The sequence below is a fragment of the Montipora capricornis genome, chromosome 13 (assembly GCF_036669925.1).
Source record: "Montipora capricornis isolate CH-2021 chromosome 13, ASM3666992v2, whole genome shotgun sequence".
Classification (NCBI taxonomy): domain Eukaryota; kingdom Metazoa; phylum Cnidaria; class Anthozoa; order Scleractinia; family Acroporidae; genus Montipora; species Montipora capricornis.
The window spans coordinates 28,614,977-28,634,910 of record NC_090895.1 but is presented as its reverse complement, the minus strand read 5'-3'; the positions used below and the strand labels follow the sequence as shown (position 1 = coordinate 28,634,910).

At 41.2% G+C, this 19,934-nt stretch overlaps 2 protein-coding genes across 2 annotated transcripts in view; one reads left to right on the top strand and one right to left on the bottom strand.

Annotated features, from left to right (window-relative positions):
- LOC138029967 (uncharacterized) overlaps positions 1–19,934 on the top strand; it is a 45,572-nt gene that overhangs the window by 24,825 nt on the left and 813 nt on the right. Inside the window, exons 14-25 of the mRNA XM_068877810.1 lie at positions 8,410–8,500; positions 9,703–9,838; positions 10,813–10,915; positions 13,554–13,684; positions 14,429–14,563; positions 15,163–15,215; positions 15,882–15,980; positions 16,059–16,176; positions 16,430–16,495; positions 17,738–17,850; positions 18,856–18,949; positions 19,498–19,552. Coding sequence (XP_068733911.1) covers positions 8,410–8,500; positions 9,703–9,838; positions 10,813–10,915; positions 13,554–13,684; positions 14,429–14,563; positions 15,163–15,215; positions 15,882–15,980; positions 16,059–16,176; positions 16,430–16,495; positions 17,738–17,850; positions 18,856–18,949; positions 19,498–19,552 — 1,194 coding nt within the window. The remainder of the gene's footprint in view (positions 1–8,409; positions 8,501–9,702; positions 9,839–10,812; positions 10,916–13,553; positions 13,685–14,428; positions 14,564–15,162; positions 15,216–15,881; positions 15,981–16,058; positions 16,177–16,429; positions 16,496–17,737; positions 17,851–18,855; positions 18,950–19,497; positions 19,553–19,934) is intronic.
- Positions 1,857–2,964, bottom strand: LOC138029969 (demethylmenaquinone methyltransferase-like). Its single transcript, XM_068877812.1, has one exon. The coding sequence runs from the start codon at positions 2,825–2,827 to the stop codon at positions 1,991–1,993; it is 837 nt and encodes a 278-aa protein (XP_068733913.1). The 5' UTR covers positions 2,828–2,964; the 3' UTR covers positions 1,857–1,990.

Here is a 19,934-nt window from a genome sequence, read left to right as displayed (position 1 = left end):
TAGAGGCTATGTTAAAGAATGTTAGTCATGTGAGTCATTCCATGACACATGTGCATTGAGTCAAGCACACCTTTGTAAGACAGTGGATATATGCAATGGCTTCCATAGTTGGTGTTTTTTTAAAAATATTGAAGGGCCGCAACCAGGGTGAAACATAGTTGAAATTTAAAAACGATCTCTGGCTAAAATGATTGAAAACTACGAGCTTTCGATTGCCCGAACTGCAGTCTTCGACGAGTAAAATGAATGATAAGAAAGCTAAATTTCAAATAGTTGGTGTTGTTGCAAACATCTTGATTGCCTTGGAATCGAATTACCCAAGGACGACTACTCCGGCTTCAAGAACACCATGAAATAATAGGTTTAGAACCTTTGCTTCCTCGAGGTTACTTAATCTAACGCCACTTGAAACGATTTTACTCGTCAATGGAGAAGCCCTTAGGGGCAAAAAAGTTAATGAACCGCGAAAACAATAGCTTTGCACGCTCCTCCACTTGCGTTGTTCATTTTAGCACGTTTCCCCCCGTCTTCTCGTCCTGACAAACGACTTGCAAATAACCAACTTTAATGTTAACCTTAGGCCTTATGCCTACCTTAAGTACTTTATTCATCATATTGAATTTGGTTTTGGCATCTCTATTGATTTGAAAAGGCTTTTGGCCCATTTTTCCACTCTGTTTTGTTAACTAAACTATAATGGAGTAATCATATCTTTCACCCCGAGAGCAATTTGTCTGCTTTAATGGTTTTTACTCATTGCCTATATCTATCCTTTACGTATGGCGTCCCTCAAGGATCTGTCTCAGGATCTTTATTAGTTTTATATTACTTCATTCAAGTAGGATAAAACAAAAAGTTATATTTCAATTGATGGTGTGGCCATTTAACTGGATACCTCGATCAACTACCTTGGAGTTACCTTTGAATCTACCAATGACATAGAAAAAATCACAGTGATGCTCCATTTTCCCTTAATTTAAGAGAGGTATAATCTTAAGCTACTATAGGAATAATAGGAGCTAACCTAAGCTGTCAATTGACTTTACTCGAACACCATAAATTTCCGATTTAAACGAGTAAGAAAATCCCAGAACACTTCATAAAAGTAACATATTTGACTTTCACGACAGCCGCTACTCTGCATGCGAATAGTTTACTCTGAATTTGAAATTCTTCGTTATTAAGGAAACGAAACGAAACAAAGGCTGTTCATTTGTGATGAAGCTGTTACTTGGTTCGCCATTGCAACCAAGGTTTAATCAGTGTCCAACTCTTTCTTCTCAAACAAACTGCATAAATGTGGCACCAGCATGGCTCAAGGGAACCCAGCGAGCAAATTAAGCCAAAAGCCTTTGAGAGACATTTCTATACTCCTTGTAATGTATGAAGACTGTCAGGCTAAAGAGATGTTTTTATCACCTAGAAGAATTTGATCTGTTCGGAAATGTTAGGTGAAAATTGAAGTGTCCGGAATTTTCAGAATTTTTAGGGACTGATATCTTCATCATTTCCGAAATTGCTAGCTGAACTTGCCTTCAAAGAAGTTCCCAGCGAACCATTTGCTCATCCGAAACTGCTAGGCGACCTTTTTAAGTGATAAAAATTGCAAAAATGTTCCTTCCGGAAACGTAAGGGACTACTTTTCCCTGGTTGCGAAACTCTTAGTGAGATTTTAGTAAAGAATTCTACAGCTGTTTGGCAACGTAGAACCGAAATTATTAGAGCAGTTAGACTCTTCCGAACACACATATCACCGAAGATTATTGTTGGGTGCCCCTGGTGGTTGTACTTAAGAATTTTAGCGGCAGCATTTCAAAAAGCCAAGAAAACCAATAAATCACACAAAAAGCAGCCTAAAAACGACATAAGTAATCATTGGTTCCTTAACAAACACGGCTATTCCTTACCTAGAATTAAAACGCAGATAATGACCAGCTTTATTTCGCAGCCAATTGCACATTTGATAAACAAAGAACAGCCGATTTAAAGTTCAACACTGGAGAAGCGTTTTTACTGTCTGACTAAACGAAGAAAAAGTTTTCTTGGAGGCGACCAACCGGCAGTTCGGCTCTTCTTCGACGTTCACCACAAACTCGAGAGGACAGTTTCCATTTTTGTTTTTGTACAGAGCTAAGTAACTTTGCAAGCGCTCTTCGGTGACAAGCGATGGATCAAAGATACCATGAATCGACGACCAAAGCCACTTAATAAAACTGTTGGTGTTTTCGAACACGAGCTTAATGGGAGCCTGGTAACTCTTCGAAACCTCGAAGCCGGATGATGTACAATATTGTTCAATTTTTGCTCTGGATTCACAGCGATACATCTTGCAAATTCGAGCCTCGTTTTCTGGATTCAGCTTTGATAAGGCGTTTGTAAAGAAGGGAGCCAAATGAGAGACATAAACAATGGCGATTTTTCCACCGGGTTTCAGACTTGCAAACATATTCTTGAAGGCTTCTTGTTTGTCAGGGATCCAGTGAAGCACATAGTTGCTGAAAATTATGTCGAAGGACTCTGGAAAAATCTCTGAGATGTTTGATGCACTTCCCTCAACAAAAGAGAGATTTTTGATGTTTCGGTGAGATTTTCTGGCCGTCTGAATTCGTTGTTCATCTGGATCAAGGCCAATCACTTTTCCCTCGGGTCCCACCAGCTCGGCAAGATATGCAGACAGCTCTCCTGTGCCGCAGCCTAAATCCAAGATGGCATCCCCTGGCTGAGGAAGAACATCACTTTGGATGAATTCTTCACCGAATGTCTTTTGTATGGAGAGCGAGATTTGTTTGTAGCCCTCCGCTGCGGTAGAACCGAAAATCTTTGACATCTTCCACTTCTGTGTTTTGGAATGGAATGGACTGGAATGATAGGGACACACACACGATCAACTCTTTGAAAGAGATTACTTCTTGTCTCTTTTTTTGTGAAAGACGTTTGCACGCAAACTAATGCGAGCGTAAGAGACTTTCTTGATTTCGGCTTTTACGCTTCAACTGTTCGAATAAATGCAAACAAATAACGAAAAACTCCTCGACTTTTAACAGCTTAAATCCTAGGGTCAATGCTATGGGACAGACTCGCTCTCTCTCTTTTATAGTTCACGAGTATCATCTTGACCTGTGTATTGTTCGCACCAAGACAAAAACTCTCTTTAGCATGCTTCTTCTGCTCGATTAGCAGGAAATAAGCGGAAAAAGCTTAAATAGGCACTTGACCCTAATAGCCTATTCTTGGTTTTCACGTGACGTCATCAAAACTAAAAAATAAGGAATTATTAATCCTTTTGAGATTTTAGTTTAGTTAGTCATTAGAACAGCTGAAGACTTATCTTTTCACAAATTTCTGGTTTGATAGGGTTTTTCTTCTTGTGATTTTTCTAAGCTTTTGCGTGACACGATATTAAATGCTATCACGTAGGTTAAAAAGATGACTTATCCGCTGAGATTTCGCAATCTGAACAGTCCTTGTATGAGAATAAGTACTCGTATAGATGTTTATGAGCCCTCAGAAGACGACTACTGATTTCATCACGGAGTCCATTTCACTAAGAAGTGTTCTCCCATGGAGCCGTGTTTTACAACTGCGGTTATTAACAAAAATAGTAGAATAACAGACTATAATTAAAAATCTAATTTCCGCAAAGGTCGAGATGCTCCCTGAAAAGTTCACGCACCATCAAACCCGGTTTAGTTGAATTATAACAAAGGCAAAAGGCTGGAGACCAAATGTAATTGTAGCTTCCTCCCTACCATTGCCTACTGATTGAAATTAAGACGTTTAAGTGTTTCCCAGATATTTCCCCTTGGGATATAAAGTACTTGTGAGGGAATGAGAAGCTTTTTCATTGTCGGCCACATGCTTGTACGCAGTTCACTTAACCAGGACTCTATGCGTGGTTCATTGGTGTGTAAACACGTGATTATAATGTTCACCTTTTAATTTTCACGTTTTACTTCTCGAGAGTTACTGTCGGATGATTAATTGCTTCTTCCGTAGGCGTTGAGACCATGCCAGTTCGAACACTTCACTATTCAGAGTCCTCAGTTTAGCTTCGAATCCTTGCAGGTTGATTGTGCGTTTTGAATTTCAACTGTCTCGTCCTTTACGAAGCGGGTTAAATCTGGGGAAAGAGAGAGTGAAAATGGGGCTAGCGTGGCAAATTCGTGCTCATTGTCTTCCTGTTTAAACATCCACGGCCGAGCAACCGACCGTATACTTTCAATTTCCGTTCCAAATATCCACACCGTTCATGGCGATTTATTCCCGGAAAAGTAGTTTTCCTTTTCTCATGTAGAACGATTTGGAATAATCGCAAAGTGTGTAGAATAACGCGAAGTTATATTTTTAGATGACGATTGCTGTCTGTCGTCATTGTTCTTGGTGAATGGCCGACTAACTATCAAGTTTTTGGTTTTGCAGAGGAAATCATAGGCTCATCTTTGTTTATAGCCAAAAAAAAAAAGAAAGAAAGAAAGTAAATTGCTGCATTATGCCTGTTTTCAAGTAAGGGAAAACGGAAGAAGGGTTCTTTCCTTTCCTTTTTCCATCTGTGGGGAAGATACAGTGAAGATACGGCTACGATCGGGACGTGAGGTGTTGGTTAAAGAGTAAGTGCTGCCAACCAGTTTGTAGCTCGATTGCTGCTCGGGAAAATCATCTTGATTTCCTTGGAATCGACGTAAGGTGGATTTCCCGTTTCCCGAATTTTTACGCCCGTGCAGGTATGTAAAACTTGAATTGGCTTTACGTGCGTAAATGAAATGGAGACGATGTATAAGTAGCCACGCGAAAACGTATAAGTTAAGCAAGGTTCAACTTTTACGTTCACGCGCGAGATTTTTTACATCGTCTCTATTGTATTTACGCGCGTAAAGCCAATTCAATTTTACGTATAGGTGCACGCGCGTAAAAATTCGCGACATTGGAAATCCACCTTTACGCAAGGACTACGACGGTGCCAGCTACCAGAACGCCATGCATAGAATAATAGGTGTAGAATCTTTCCTTCCCTACGAGAACCACTTGTAGATTTTACTTTCTAACGCCAAACTATTTAACTCGTCAATGGAGAACCCCTTTGGCGTGAATTAAAAGGGTTAATGAACCGCTGAAAGAATAGCTTTGCACGCTCCCCCACTTGCGTTTTACATTTTAGCACGTTTCTTCCCCGCTCTTTCTCTTGACAACGACGTGCAATAACCAGATTTGAGGCTTTTATCAGTAACATTTCGAAAAGCCAGGAAAACGAGTGAATGGCAAAAAAAGTAACATAAAATTGGTTTTATGTAATTTTATTCAAGAAGGGTGAAACAAAAATTTATGTTACAATCGATGGTGCTGGCATTTAAAACAGGTTACGTCAATGGAGTTACCTTTTAATCTAGAAATCACTTAGAAAAATCACATTGAAGTTCTATGTCGAAGGCTTTCCTCGAAGACTAATTGTGTCTTGCATACTACCAGGTGTCGTTCAGGTACTTACTTAATACCAACAGTTCTTATCATGGGCTACCAGCCGCTGCTCTGCGAAAACTTTACTCTGAAGTTGGAATTTTTCGTTATTAAGGAACGAAACGAAACGAAAGAAAAACTTTTAATTTATGACGAAGGTGTTACTGTCTCGAATTCTCAAAACTCCCCCTCGTGTTTAGATGAAGCTATGGAAGCACGGAAAATGTCCTCCGATTGCATAAATAGTTCACTCTTATCATCTGGACTTGCGCAATTTTCGCACCAAAACAAAAACTCAATTTAGCATGCTTCTTCTGCTCGATTATGGGAAAGTAGCGTGAAGGAACTTGACCTAATAAACTATTTTTGACGAAGTTTAGAATACTTAAAATGATTTCTATTGTCAAAACGTTTACTTCTTCGGCTCGATTATGGAGAAATGGGCGGAAGGACCTTGAATAGGAACTTGACCTAATAGACTATTTGCAGCTTAATGTCGCAATTTACGACCAAGTTTAGAATACTCTTAGTGGCTTCTATTGTCAGTCATCAGGTGAAAGTTAAGCAAGACCCAGGCAAACAAAAAGCTGTTGGGATAAGAAATTGCAAAATACGGCAACTTCTAGATTTACAACGTGATGTCAGTTGCGCAACGAAAGCGATGTGTGCTGTGCTGTGCACGTGGCTTCCGCGAAGGACGAGGGGCTCGGTGAAAAGTCGGCGCACTGTTAAATCTTGGCTTACCGGTACTTGAATTATAACAAAGATAAAGGCAAAAAGCTAGAGACCAAATCTAATTGTAGGTTCCTCCCTACCTTTGCTTACTGGTGAAATTAAGAAGTGTAAGTGCTTCCCAGTTATTTTCCCTTGGTATAAAAAGTACTTGTTAGGGTATGAGAAGCTGTCGTTGTTGGTTGGCCACATGCTTGCGCGCAGTTCACTTACCGAAAACTTTTAATGTGGTTCAATGGTGCGTAAACACGTGATTGTAACGTTCACCGTTTAATTTTCCACAGTTATTTCGGGTTAATTCTTTCTTCCGTAGAAGGCTATAGACCAAATGTCATTGGGCCTATCATTGCTTACTAGCTGAAATTAAGAAATACTTCGCAGTTATTTTCCTTTGGAAAAAAGGTACGTGAAAAAAATCATCGAGGGAATGAGAAGCTGTCGTTGTTTGCCACATGCTGGTGCGCAGTTTAACATAGTGTCCCAGAACTCTTTCTGTGGTCCAGTGGTGCGTAAACACGTGATCATAATGTTCACGTTTTAGTTTTCGAGAATTTCTTCGGCTTAATTATCTTTTCGCAGACGTCAAGACCATTTTAGTTGTAACACTTCAATATTCAGAGTCCCTCCGTTTAGCTTCGAATCGTTGTAAGTTGATTGTACGCTTTGAACTTCAGTCTTCTTCTTTGCGAAGGCTGGTTGAATGTGGGGCAAGAGAGTGTGAAGAAGGAGCAAGTGTGGGTCATGCATGCGTGCCCAACTCCCTTCTATTGTCTTCTCCCTTGTCCAAACATCCACGCCGTTCATGGCGGTTTTATTCCCGGAAATTTTGTTTTATTTTTCAACTGTGGAAGAACTTGGAATAAAGGCAAAGTGTGTATATATAGAATAATAAATGAATAAATTATATTTATCGATGAAGATCTTTGTTTGTTGTCGTCTTTCTTGCCTAAAATGTGAATGGCCAACTCACAGTCAAATTTTTGAGTTAATAGAGAAAATTACAAGCCTATCATGGTTTATAGCAAAGAAAAGGAAGGAAGTAAATTGCTGCATTTTGTGTCTGTTTGAGATAATGGGAAAACGAGAGGAGGGGTCCCACCTTCCATTATTTCCATCGGTGGGGAAGGTACTCGGCTAGGACCGCATCAAACAGACAGACTAAGGACATCAGGTGTAGAGAAGGCTCGCTTTTTTCGTTAATGAGTAAGTGCTGACTACCATTTTTGTAGCACGAGTGCTACTATCCTCTGGATTGCCTTGTAATCGACTGCATACGAGCAAGATGCCGGTGTCGCGGCACAGCTTAGTTTTACAGTTTGTTTTGAAGATTTCGTGCGTTGGAAATCTCGTTACGCGCATTAGGCACGTCAAGCTTAACAGCACATGCGTACATAGCATCAGCACTCTTTGATTTTCTTTGTCAAGAGCAAAACAAAAACGAAAGCATAAAGTGATCCTCACACTTCTCTGGAGAATTAAAGGCCCACATTCGCCAGAAAGTCATTGCGCACCGTCACTGAATTTCGTGTAACACGAAATGAGTCAAATAGCTGACATGTTGTTTCCCGCTTAATTCGCCTGAGCGCATTAAGCCAATCAGAACACGCATTTGGTCAAACCGTCATTTGAAAACAAAAACAAACGACCGCAATGTCTTCTGGGCGAATGTGGGCCTTTAAGCAATTGTCACTTATAGACACCTAAAAAAACCAGGTGGTTTCAATTCAACGAGATTCGAACCCATGACCTCTGCGATGGGAGTGCACTAAGAGACAATTGTTTAATTTCCAGATAAGTGCGAGGTGGCTTCACCATTTCGTCTATAATCCACACTTCAAATATAAAAATTTAGTTCAAAAATTGAGTTCCGTTAAACCAAATCCAGTGAAATTACCTTTGCTACTAAGAGTAGAAGCACGCATTCAAATGAGTCAAAATGCAGCCGGCGCCATGAGTGAAGGAAAATGCATGCGAGCCGTGCGAAACGCTTGAAAATGACGGCGTTCTGCCGAACGCGGATTGTTATTTTGCAGGGCACGCGTCGTCTTGCTATTGCTTCTGATTGGCGGAGATTTTTAGCGGTCATTAAACTGGTGGTGAAGCAATGCAAAGCCGAAGTAGTTCAAAATAATACAAATGGGCTTAAAATATGGTAAAATGAGTTGCTACACACAGAACCTATTGACACAGGTAGTGGCATTGAATATGTTGATTTGTTGCTTGCAGCAAAAAAAGTTCCTTTGTTGATCTTCAGTGGTGGAAGCAACGGACATGTGTCAAAATGGGAAAGATTGCAGTCAAATAACTTCATGTACAGGTCAGTAAAATTGAGCATTACCCGCGAGATACGAAATAAATTTCGAACAAGATGCACTCCTTTGAAAGGGTTAGTCTCTCATTCATTCCACTGCACTACCTGCACTCATGTCGTCGGCTTGGCAGGATTAGCTTGAAGGGCTTCTGTGTGAATGAGACCACAATTGTGTAGAACAGCCAGAAGTCATGCTGCTTAGCCAAGTCCTGGAGCCTCATTCATACTCAAACTCAAACTCAAACTCACATTCATGGTGTATTGCTCACTTAAGCGTCACTTTACGTTATTTACAATCAAGTTAATTGAAGTGTTTTTGACTTAATTTAAGATAAGTCGTTATATTATTTTCTCAAGCCTGACGTGCGAATAGCGGAAAAACGATGAGTGATTGGCTCCGCCACTCTCTTTCCTTCCCCCCCCCCCCCCCCACCACTTTCTTGACAAACTTTGCTGTTTCTCTCATTGCTCTGCTCCTTCATCAGTCGGCTTTGGAAAAGAGAGGCTGCTCCAATCGGCCATTTTTGGGTTTACTTCAGGGCTCCTTTTTGAAGCAAGTCTAAGGGCGAAAACTCGTTTTCGTAAGACTTTGCTCCTCTTTGGTCAGAAATGACTCATTTACGATTGTTGTCAAAAGGACACAATTGCAGAACGTATGCCAACCGAACCAAGTTTCATGACCTATCCTTTCCGACTCTCTTGTAGTTCAATTGTAGAGCACCCAAAGGAGTAATCGAAAGGTAATGGGTTGGACTTCTGTCAGCAGCAGTCGGATTTTTTTTCTTACATGCCTACGTCATTATCGATTAAGAAAATAAAAAAAATATTTATTCTTGGTTTTCACATGACGTCACCTCTGCCATGTTGGTGTCCCGACCCAATCCTCCGGGAATTGAACTCTGTTATTATGCAAATGGTTTCTTTTGTTTTCGTTGAATAAATATGGCTGTTGATCACGTGAGTGAGAACCAATAATAATGATGATAAAGATGATGATAATGGTAAATGTTTAAAGAGGGAGCCCAATCAAGAAAGGCGGTTTTAGTGAGCGCGTCGTTTCTCTATTGACAACTTAAAAAAGGAAGTCTCTCCTCTTTAAATATTTGGCTCTTATTCATTTGTCTGTTTTATTGTCATCGTCGTGTTCATCGTTATCGTTATCATTATTGTTTATTGATGTATTTTTTGCGCTTAATACTTACTTGCAGCAAAGAGATACTTTTACAAAGCGAGGCCAAGGCTCGCCTAGCTGCTCAGATTGCCTCACGGTATGACTGGCGTGGTCCAAAGAGAGGAGGAGGCCTGGGTAAATCCAAGCCATCGTTCCTTAATGCTATTAATCAGGTATGATTGACTTCTCTTGGCTTAGTATCAACAATGAAAGCTTTCCATGTGACAAAAAAGAGCTTAGTTTTTTGCCAGTGTCGCAGCACGTTTCCAGGCTGCAGCACCTTTCCGGCTAGAGACACTCTGTGACAACAACATAACAAAGATGGCCAGTAATTTCGCCTAGCCAGCTCTCTGATGCCTGTTGCCTTGTGTCAGTTTTGAACTGGAGTAAAGGAGAGCAGTTTTCAGTTCAGTTCTCTCTGTTTGAAACTAAAGCAAAAGATTACCAATTCTTTCCACCTGACGAATCCTCTAGGTTTCAATCTCTTTTTTACTTCATTGTGCGAGGTTTTACAGTTTGGAAACGCAATAATTCTAAAATTCTCTGACCATTATTCAAGGGTAATCCCAATCAAAATTTCCCAACAAATTCCAAGCACCAAAAATTCCCCGAAAATTAATGTAAATGTAACTCCATTTTAGTGTAGCCGACCAAAAATTTTCAAGAAAGTTTTGGAAAGGCCAAAAAAGTATTCCAGAATTTACCATAATTGCTAAAAGGGGTGCAGGGATGGCGCAGTGGTGAGAGCACTCGCCTCCCACCAATGTGACCCAGGTTCGATTCCTCGACTCAGCGTCATATGTGGGTTGAGTTTGTTGGTTCTCTACTCTGCACTGAGAGGATTTTCTCCTGATACTCCGGTTTCCCCTCTCCTCAAAAACCAACATTTGATTTGATTTGATTTGTGTTAATTGCTAATTTCAGTTTACAGTGTCCCCAATTAGTGCTCCAGTTCCTTTAAAAGGGAATGTTTCTATCCGAGGTCCTGTCTGTAAATTTAAGAAAAATTTTCAAGTGGATCTGGCCGATGTTAAAGGAATTCCCATTTGGGAGTTTTTGCTTACCATTCGAACAAATCGCGGAGCAACCGGTTTCTGATTGTATATGGCATACAACCCATATGTTTTTTTGTGTCTGTGATTTTTAGATACCTTCAGCTTTGGAACATACTAGTAACATTTCGCTGCTGAGGTCCATATTTGTGGAGGATCTCGATTTGTTGATAGTGGCCTCAGAAGACAACAACATTTGTAAGTCTTTTCAAGTTCTCTTTCGACGAAGGCCCGGTTCAGGCCCGGTTCATTGAATTAAGTTCATGTGAAGTACGGAGTCTGAATCAATTCAGAACGACCGGTCTAATCCGTAAGACTCTCTGGTCTTCTCTATTGTTTTCACACAAAGAGCTTTTGTTTTAAAACAAAAGGGCAATTGTGACACGCCACAGCTATTTAAAGATGGCGGCGCCAGGGAAATTTGAAAACCAAAACAAGCGTTTTTGAAGTTCATTTAATTCGGATACAAATGCTTTCTTTCGAAAAAGTTCGACCAATTTTGATTCCCTTTAATGGCCTAGAGTGGTGGTCGGATCGCGGGCTCAATCCTGCAACGAGTCCCGCACGGTAGAAGCTCAACCGGTCGGCATTCAATCACAAGTTTCAGAAATGACAAAAGAGCAAGTAAAAGAGCGGGATTGTGAGTTAGCCAGGTTGAGCGGTAAAGTCTTTACACGAAGCTTAAAACCTTTAGACGAGTCTCTCGGAAAAACATTGATTTCAGTTGTCGATAGTTGGTAGGAGCAATTGTAGCTCCAGTGACTGGTGGGCGTCTTTGACAGCCAAAGGTCGTAAGTTCGATTGTCAGCGATGTCAACATCTGTTTCAACTTTCCTCCGATCCGTGTAGCTGTGGAGCACTGACAGAGGGAGGGGTTAAAGGGTGCACTGTTGGCTGCCATTAATACCAACCTCGTAGCTGAAGGAACTACCGACGTGAAATAAAGTGACTTTACCATTACCTATATCCCCTGTGAGTGTCGTTTATTGCTCAGCTTCAAAAGTTTTGATCACGGATGAATTTCATCGCACTAAAGTTTGATAGGCCATTTCCGAGTTCATGTCTGCCTCCTCTCCAAAGTGAGTCTAAGTGCGAAGTTTTTGTGATGGTAAAATTAGTTCTACTTTACGTAGTAATGTTCCCTGCTAGCAGCGTTCTCTTTTCTTTTGCGTTCGCTGGGCTGACGAGTAGCTTGGGAAAAGAGGTCTCTGCCATGAATGGAAACTCACTTTGATTCAACCGCCATGACTTGAGCCCTCTGTGTCCCGCGCATTCCTTTACAATAATTCTGCTGTTGTTAAGTGAGCCCACACAACACGGATTATCATGTGATAATAAGTAAATAAGCGATAAAACTGAGTTCTTGGTGCTGTACGCCCGTCATTGTCTTCCTCCGCAGCTAAGCTCCATTTACGCAGGCAGTGAATTAATTGTAGCTACTGATCATTTGGCTAAAAACATTGGCGTTTATTTTGATAACACCCCGTCAATGAACAAGCAAGTGAACTCCCTTTGCAAAAGAGCTTTTTATCATCTGCGCAACTTGGCCACTATTAGACGCTTCCTATCGCACAAGTACAGTGAAATCCTTAGACTTGCCTTTGTATCGATTACTCTAACTCTCTCTTATCTGGCGTCCCTCAGTTTCTGTTGCAAAAGCTCCAATATGTTCAAAATGCTGCTGCCCGTCTACTCACGTACTCAAAGACGACCACGTTTCCCCGATTTTGAAAGAACTTCATTGTTTGCCTGTCAAGTCAAGGATTGAGTCTAAAGATTTTGATCTTGACTTTAAAGCGTATCACGAAATTGGACCTAAATATCTATCAGACTCTTTAATTAAATATACGCCTAGGAGAACAAGAATTTGTTAGTAGACCCTATGTATAATGTTGAGTGTTATGGAAAGCGCTCTTTTTCAGTCATTGCTCCCTTACTCTGGAACACATTTACCAAACGAAATAAGAACTTCAACATGCTTAAGTTCTTTTAAGAGAAGAGTTAAGACCTTTTTATATAGCCGTTCTTATTTGACTATGATGTAATTTCTACTTATTTTACCAACCTTGTTAAGCGCTATTGGTTAATTAGTAGAAATGGCGCTATAGAAATTTTGATTATTATTAAGTAACCGCCGCGCATGCTCAACATAGTGAGTTTCGGTCCATGGCATAGGTCTCTTTTCCCGTATTCGTCAGCCCAGCGAACACAAATGAAATACCTCTTACTAACCGAGTTCGAGGTCCGTACTGTAAGTTAAATCAACGGGAAAAAACGAGGATCCGTAACTTACAGTACGGACCGAGAAAACGAGGTTAGTAAGATATTTATTATATCTCTGAGGTTAACCGGCGCGCGGGCAAGGAAACTAGTCAAAGTGAAGCGGAAGGTTTAACTGCCACAAAGAATGCCGTGCCAAAATTCCAAAAACTAAATCTTCGTGGCTGTTAAGTTTGAAATAGTTGCTTGCAAGATTCAAACAGTTTTCAGTACAAGTTTATGCAACAGAAATGACATGAAAAACTCGCTAGATGATGTTTTGTCGAAATTTTAAATTTAACGGGCTGTATAGCGGGGCGTACTGTAGAATACGGCCCGCTAATTTAGCCAATTACAGCGCGCGTACTATCTGAGAGATATAATAAAGAGACTTCTACTAGCAGGGAAACAAAAACTAATTTTCATAAGGAAAACTTCGCACTTAAACTTACTTTGAAGAGGAGGAAATGACCTATTGGTTTTGATAACAATTCAACTTCAAAAATTAGTGTTAGACTGGAAGTGACAGACAGGAAGGTCTTTTCTGTTTTCATCCATTACCTTCTGTGTTTCTTAGATGTGTGGGGTTTTGATGAAAATGCAGTGAAAGTGCTGGAAAATATGAAGCCCGCTGATGAAAGCCTTATTTACAAATATGCAGTCCTGCTCGGGGACAAGGCTTTTAAGAAAATCACCAACGACAATGAGGTACATAGTCATTTTTCGGTAGCGTTTTGCACAGTAACAATTTCTGTGGCTTACAATTTGTTGGCTTTGTTATTTGACTTGATCATAGTTAGTAGAGAGGCAGATGACTAGAGCTTGTACTCAGGCTTTAAACTTAGACATAGCGATTATTATAAGGTAAAAGGATTTTTTTTTCGGTTGCCTTTTATGCGTGGGGTCTATGGGAGGCTTGTTCAAAATAGGTTCTTGAAAAGATTCACGCGTTACTTGACCCTCGAACCAGGATATGATCCGTTTCTCGACAGTCCCGAAACGTTTCGGGTGTCACAGTTCGCTCTGTATGTTAAGAACGGAGATATTTCAAGGCATGAAACTTCAAAATCATTTGCTTTTTGTTATCTTGAAGACATGGTTAAAAGACTATCTTATCAAAACAAGCCGATGGCAGTTTCGTATATGGCTTTTCGGGCCTGAAACGTTTTCGGGATTTTCGAGAACGGGCCCCAGGAACCTGTAAACCAAAACTAGTAATGCATGAAGTTTTTGGGCTTAAGAAGACACCTTGTGACACATTGTGATGTGAAGACAAATTACTATGAATCTCATTGGACATGTACGGTCTATTGTGAAGAACAAGAATGAAAGACTCTCTCATTTACATCATCCAGGCTACTTTCCTTTCGAAGTTACTTCGGAAGGACTTGATGACTTACAATTCTTGTTCAGTTAAAACATAAAATATTTGTTTTTCACTGTGTTTTGCAGGGGTCTAAAGAACACGATTCAGTGACCAATCGAGTGGCGGGATTTATCTGTAGACATGTGTTTACAGGTCATAGTAGCTGTGTCACAGGACTCGCAGCTGTAGGCAGACAAGCGGGCTATAAAACCACCTACTTGGTATGCAACACCATTGATTCAGTGAGCTTTCCCGTCGTGGAGTGCTTTCATTCTTAATGAAGTTAGGGATTTTTGGCATCGAAGACGGAACTTCGACGAAACACGTCACTTCAAAATACAAATCATTGCTATCTTTAGTATGCAACGATTATCTCATCTCGTATCCTATAACTGGATTTGTTCGAACGGATTTGAAGTAAAGATAGAGAATGAACGATTCACTGTTCTCGTATGCTGTCGTTGTCTTGTCATGAAAACCATGATTTCTTGATCATTTCAGTGTCCCTTTTTCGGAGTGCGGTAAAAGGAATGAACTGAAACGCTTGCCGCATGCGCACTTGCGGCACAATTAATCGATGTCCAATCAATGATAGGAGCCTCGTTCACATGGCGACCGTTTTGAGTCCCGAGGGACTGAAAACTTTTGTTTTGCATCCCCTGAACTCTCTTCCAAACACATCAAGTAGAGGCTCTAGGTACGAACTCTGTTGCCTTTGACCAGCGTGGACGCCGGGTGACAAAAGTCCATTCTTGTTTCTTTCGTTGCCGTTGCCCGTAGCGGTCGGCATTTCTAAATCTCCGCGTTTTTCTTTTTGCAGCTCAGTGCTGGCTGGGATAGAAGAATATTTCTGTGGGATCTAGAGGCAGCTAAGTAAGACTTGAAGGTTGTAAGCATTTTTCTTAATTATCTTTGTATTCTCAAAAAAGCCTTTTAAAGACTTTTTTGAGAATACAAAGATAAACCTTAATGGGATTCTTAAAAGGAAAGGAAAGGAAAAGAAAACAACTTTATTTAAGTGTCTATTCGTTCCAGCGCTGAAATCAGCAAATTGCCGCAAATCAAATGAAATGTTGGTTTTTGCGGAGAGGGGAAACCGGAGTACTTGCAGAAAAACCGGGTAGATTTTTCGGGTGGTTAGTTCTATAGATCACCTACCAAACGCGCGGTACAAACGTTGACCGGCTCAACACTCGCGTCTTTAAATTTGATGCGTTGACCAAAGGAAAACAACGGTTCCGGTCTGTTCGAAGTCCTGCTGGCCTTTACTAATTACTGACTTGGTGACCATCTGAGAATACCTTTCCTGTTCGCGTTGGGGAAATTATCAGAACTCGGTGTTATATGTGTGATGGGCGGGTGGTTGAGATTGATTTCTGCTTGACAACAATTACCTGACTTTTTCGCCCGAACATTTTGAAATCCAATTGTTGTCAACCTAGTTGAAACCATAGTTTAGTGTTTTACTTTCCTTGGAACGTATACTGGACGAGAGCATTGCCTTGGATGAGTTATTCTTTTTTTGTGTTCTCTTTCTAGTTACCACGATACTTTCCGCAACAGTGCGCAAAGCACCTTGGGAAGTAACGAACTCGCCTCAGACGGAATCATCATGGATTTGACTTACAGTCCTGAAAGGTGAGTTGGCTGCTTGTTGATTAATGTTTTCGTCGGTTTTAGCGAATCTCAAATATGTATCAATTGATTGCTTTGCAGGAATGAATTTGCCTATGCGTCATCTGACAAGCTGGTTTACATCAGGCGGTTTTCAGATCGAGGCGCTGAAATGACATTGTCAGCGGTCTTACAGGGACACGAGGCCGAAGTAACACAGGTCAGCAGAGTTTGGCACTTCTTGAAATGTTTTCGATCGTGAAATAAGCAAGGTGTTATCACACCGATCGAATTTTATGTGTCAATTTGTCAAGTTTAAGTTTGCTAAAATTGTCAAGAAAACTGCGACGATCACTGCTCTCTTTAACGCTTCGTTACATTTCAAAGTGACGTTTTCTTTGGCATTACTGCTGTTGCTTGAACTTTCTACACTGAGAACCCTTTCGCGACTGCTAGTTATTTTGTTCTTTTAGGTACGATGGAATTCAGTGCTGTCCAAATGGATCACGGGCTCGGAGGATGGCACAATTCGTTTATGGGTAAGTGAAGTTCTGTTCAGTCTTGATCTTGTACGCAATTCGGAACAGGCACAAGTAAAACAAGTTCTCTTCGGCTTTCCATTAGCACCGTTCTAGTTTGAGAATTGCTATTTTCGTCAAAAGTCGCGGGTAACTTGCTCAATAAGAGGCTACGGGTAGCCTACACCTTGTTCGAAGGATTTTTAGCCGACGTCGTCTAAATTCACAGTATTTCAGTGGGTTTTTTTTTACGTTACAATATCTTGGTAAATATCCAGTTTCAATTCCGCAGTCCAAAGTCCAATGATAGGGTTAAGTGCGATCGTGGATATTTGTTGGCATTTAAAAACTGTTGTTAACGGCATTGACTCCAATCAAAACATATTTACAGTGCAACGCGTCTTACCGTGGCCACCTAACAAAGTTTTTTACAAATTGTCCGCCAATCAGGGCGTGTCGATTTGATTGCCAGTCACGCCTCCTTGCAAAGTTCGCACAATTGTAAGTTGAACACCGTTGCATGGGTTGTTGAGTTGACGTATTTACTCGTAGTTGTCAAATGTGAAAGTTTCTTGGGTATCTGTTACAGTGTCATACGAAAACCGGATATTGCATTGCGTGCATTGCATTTAACTTTGCCAGTCAAGCTGGCAGAGCGCCACAACAGCTTGCGCCAATTACTGTGGCCCCTTTTTTACCCTCCCAACCATGATACACAACAGAAAACAGACCACAACACCGGGAACTACGTGCCCTACTCTTAGCGACAAGTGTGTGGGTTCTTTTACGTCCCACAGGATTATAAACATTGAAGGGTTGTGAGACGGGACCTCCTGCTTGTCGTCCTTATCCGAGAAGACTTGAAAGTCTAACCATTTGAAGATGTACTTACAATGGCAGCACTTTCTCTTCAGTTATTTAAAGACCCTGAGTGTCCGGCCAGAGTTGAACTCACGACCTCCCGCGTGACAGTCCGGTGCAACTGAGCCACCGCTGCGCGGTGGTTTTGGAGGTGGGGTGGGGTGGGCACGGCAGCGTGTTGGCTAAGATCATGTCAGGTATGATCGTTGAGTCTCGTGAATGACACTTGAACAGTGTAAGTGGAGCAACACTCAAGCTTGTAGTTTAATTGCTAGTGGGTGCATGTCGTGCTCAACTGACGTTTGGCGTTTTGCACAGTTTTCTTTCTGTGACCTTTTCGTAAACCTTGACAGTTACGTACCTTATTTATCTCACTCGACGCCCATTTTCTATTTTTGTTAGAGAGCAGATGGGATGTCATGTGACTTAGTCCTTAGCGCTCAAGGAGCTGTCTCTGCGTTGTGTATTGATCAGTCCAATGGCTGTATTGTGGCCGGAGTGCAGGAAATTATAAGGTGACTAACCGCTCCTCTCTGTCTTTCTCTCCTTTCTCATTCTGGTTGGTAGCGTAGCGAAACGTATGGTAATTAATATTCACATGCCGACCTTCTCGGAACATTTATCGGCATCCAAAGACTGTGATAATGTAGGCACGCGCGTACTTGGCCCAGAACACCAAAGCCCTTTTTACGACATTTGCTGTCATGAATAGCACAATCCCGGTACTTTTTGCCTTAATCGAAGCGACTGGAACGTCCCAAAGAGTTTTTGTCAACAAGGGCCTTCGTTTAATGGTTCTGATCAAAGAAGATCAAACCACTTGCAGGTGAAATTACGAAGGTTACGCTCTCTCCTCCTCAGAGATGGCTTGAATGCGCTTTCGATCGAGCCTCTCGGGAAGTCGATCGTTAGCTTACAAAGGAAATGATGTATGAAATGAATCATATATTGAATTTCGGATATGAAATCAAGTGAAGCTATGATCCTCGCAGTTATGAACGCAATTTTAGCAATTGCGCAGGTAAGCCTGCGAAAATTAAGGCCTTGAACGGGGTTTGAATCCGTGACCTCGAGATGCCGGTGCGGCGCTCTGACCAATGAAGTCACTGATGTTGAGAGCTGGTCATTTAAGCCAAAGTGCATAATGTGGTATTCTTGATAGTAGTAAGCACAATTCTGGTTTCTAATACGCTCAAACCACATACAAAGGCACACACCGTTCGCGGTGGACTTAAACTTAAAGATGTCGAGCGTTTTCGTTACGGTTCGGTCCGCGAACTTTGCGAGAGATTACTTTACGAGCGAACATTTATGAGTGAGCGTAACGAGAATCATTGCCATCACTCTAATCTAAATAATGCATAATCTAGCCGATTTTTCTACTGTATTTCTTTTTCTTAGAGTTATATTTGACGATCCTGTACATTAGGAAAGCCCGAGTTCACGCAGATATGCGTCTAGTTCAGCAACTAATTGTAATATTATTCTAGGTCGAAATTTTGTTCAATGTTGTTTTTCAGGGTTTATGATCCAGAAACAAAAAAGATTGTTCAAAAGAACGTTGGGCACAGTGATTCCGTGCGTTCTATTATTCACATTCCTGAAAGAAGCCAGGTGAGATAACATCGGCGAACTTAACTTCGATACACAGCAACGTCTTTCGCTGAACGCGTAATTTACTGAAACTGCAATCCAGACTAAGGTTGGAATTACTTGCCTCGTGACGTCACGGCGGCCGTGTTGGTGTACCTAACTAATCCTCCGGGAATTGAGCACTATTATCATTCAAACGTTTCCTTTTGTTTCGATGGAAGAACAAGGTTACTGATCACGTGAGTGAAAACACTCTATACAAGAAATTCACGCTTTTAAGCCGGGAATAGAATGGCGTGCATTATCCCTGCAAGATGGTGCCTGGTTATCTTCAAGTCTGTGGTTAGCGCGCTCACTATGAATTGAAACCGCTTGCTGACGCTTTGAGATTCCGTTTTAGACACCATGTATTGTTTTTCACCGTCGTAATCCTGAATTTCTACCAAGGCCGTCATGAACCCCCCCCCCCCCCCCCCCCAATCCCCTCCTTCTATAAATATCATTGACTAAGTTAGAGTGGGCCGAGCTCTGCTCTTTTTGTCAATATTTATTTTCTCTTTTTATCGCAGTATATATCGGCATCATGGGACAAGACGGTTCGGATATGGAATGCATACAAGAAGAGTAAGTTACTAGTGCTGTTGTTCTTTTGTGGAAGTCGCTAATGGTTAATCTCTTGTTAAACTGTTACTCTTTTGTGTGTGATGATTCAATCTAATCGTCGCGGGTCGAGGCAACTTAATTATCTCGGGTCCAGAAGTAAATCGCATAATTATGAGGAATTTAATGTTTGCAACATGAATTTGGGGGAAAATATCAACTGGAATGCGCAAGAATAAAGTGTATCTGCACTGTTTAAGCCTCAGTAATTTTTCAAGAATGGTTAGGGATGGTATTGGTAATGAAATACGATCGTCCGGGTGAGTGTAGTCCGAAACGCACCTATCACTGTTTTACAGCCTTCAGAGCCAGTGACATCTGGACGTAACTGACAGTCGACCAATAA

What these genes read in the sequence shown, in the direction of transcription:
- LOC138029969 (XM_068877812.1), bottom strand. Translation starts at nt 2,827, where the DNA reads ATGTCAAAGATTTTCGGTTCTACCGCAGCGGAGGGCTACAAACAAATC.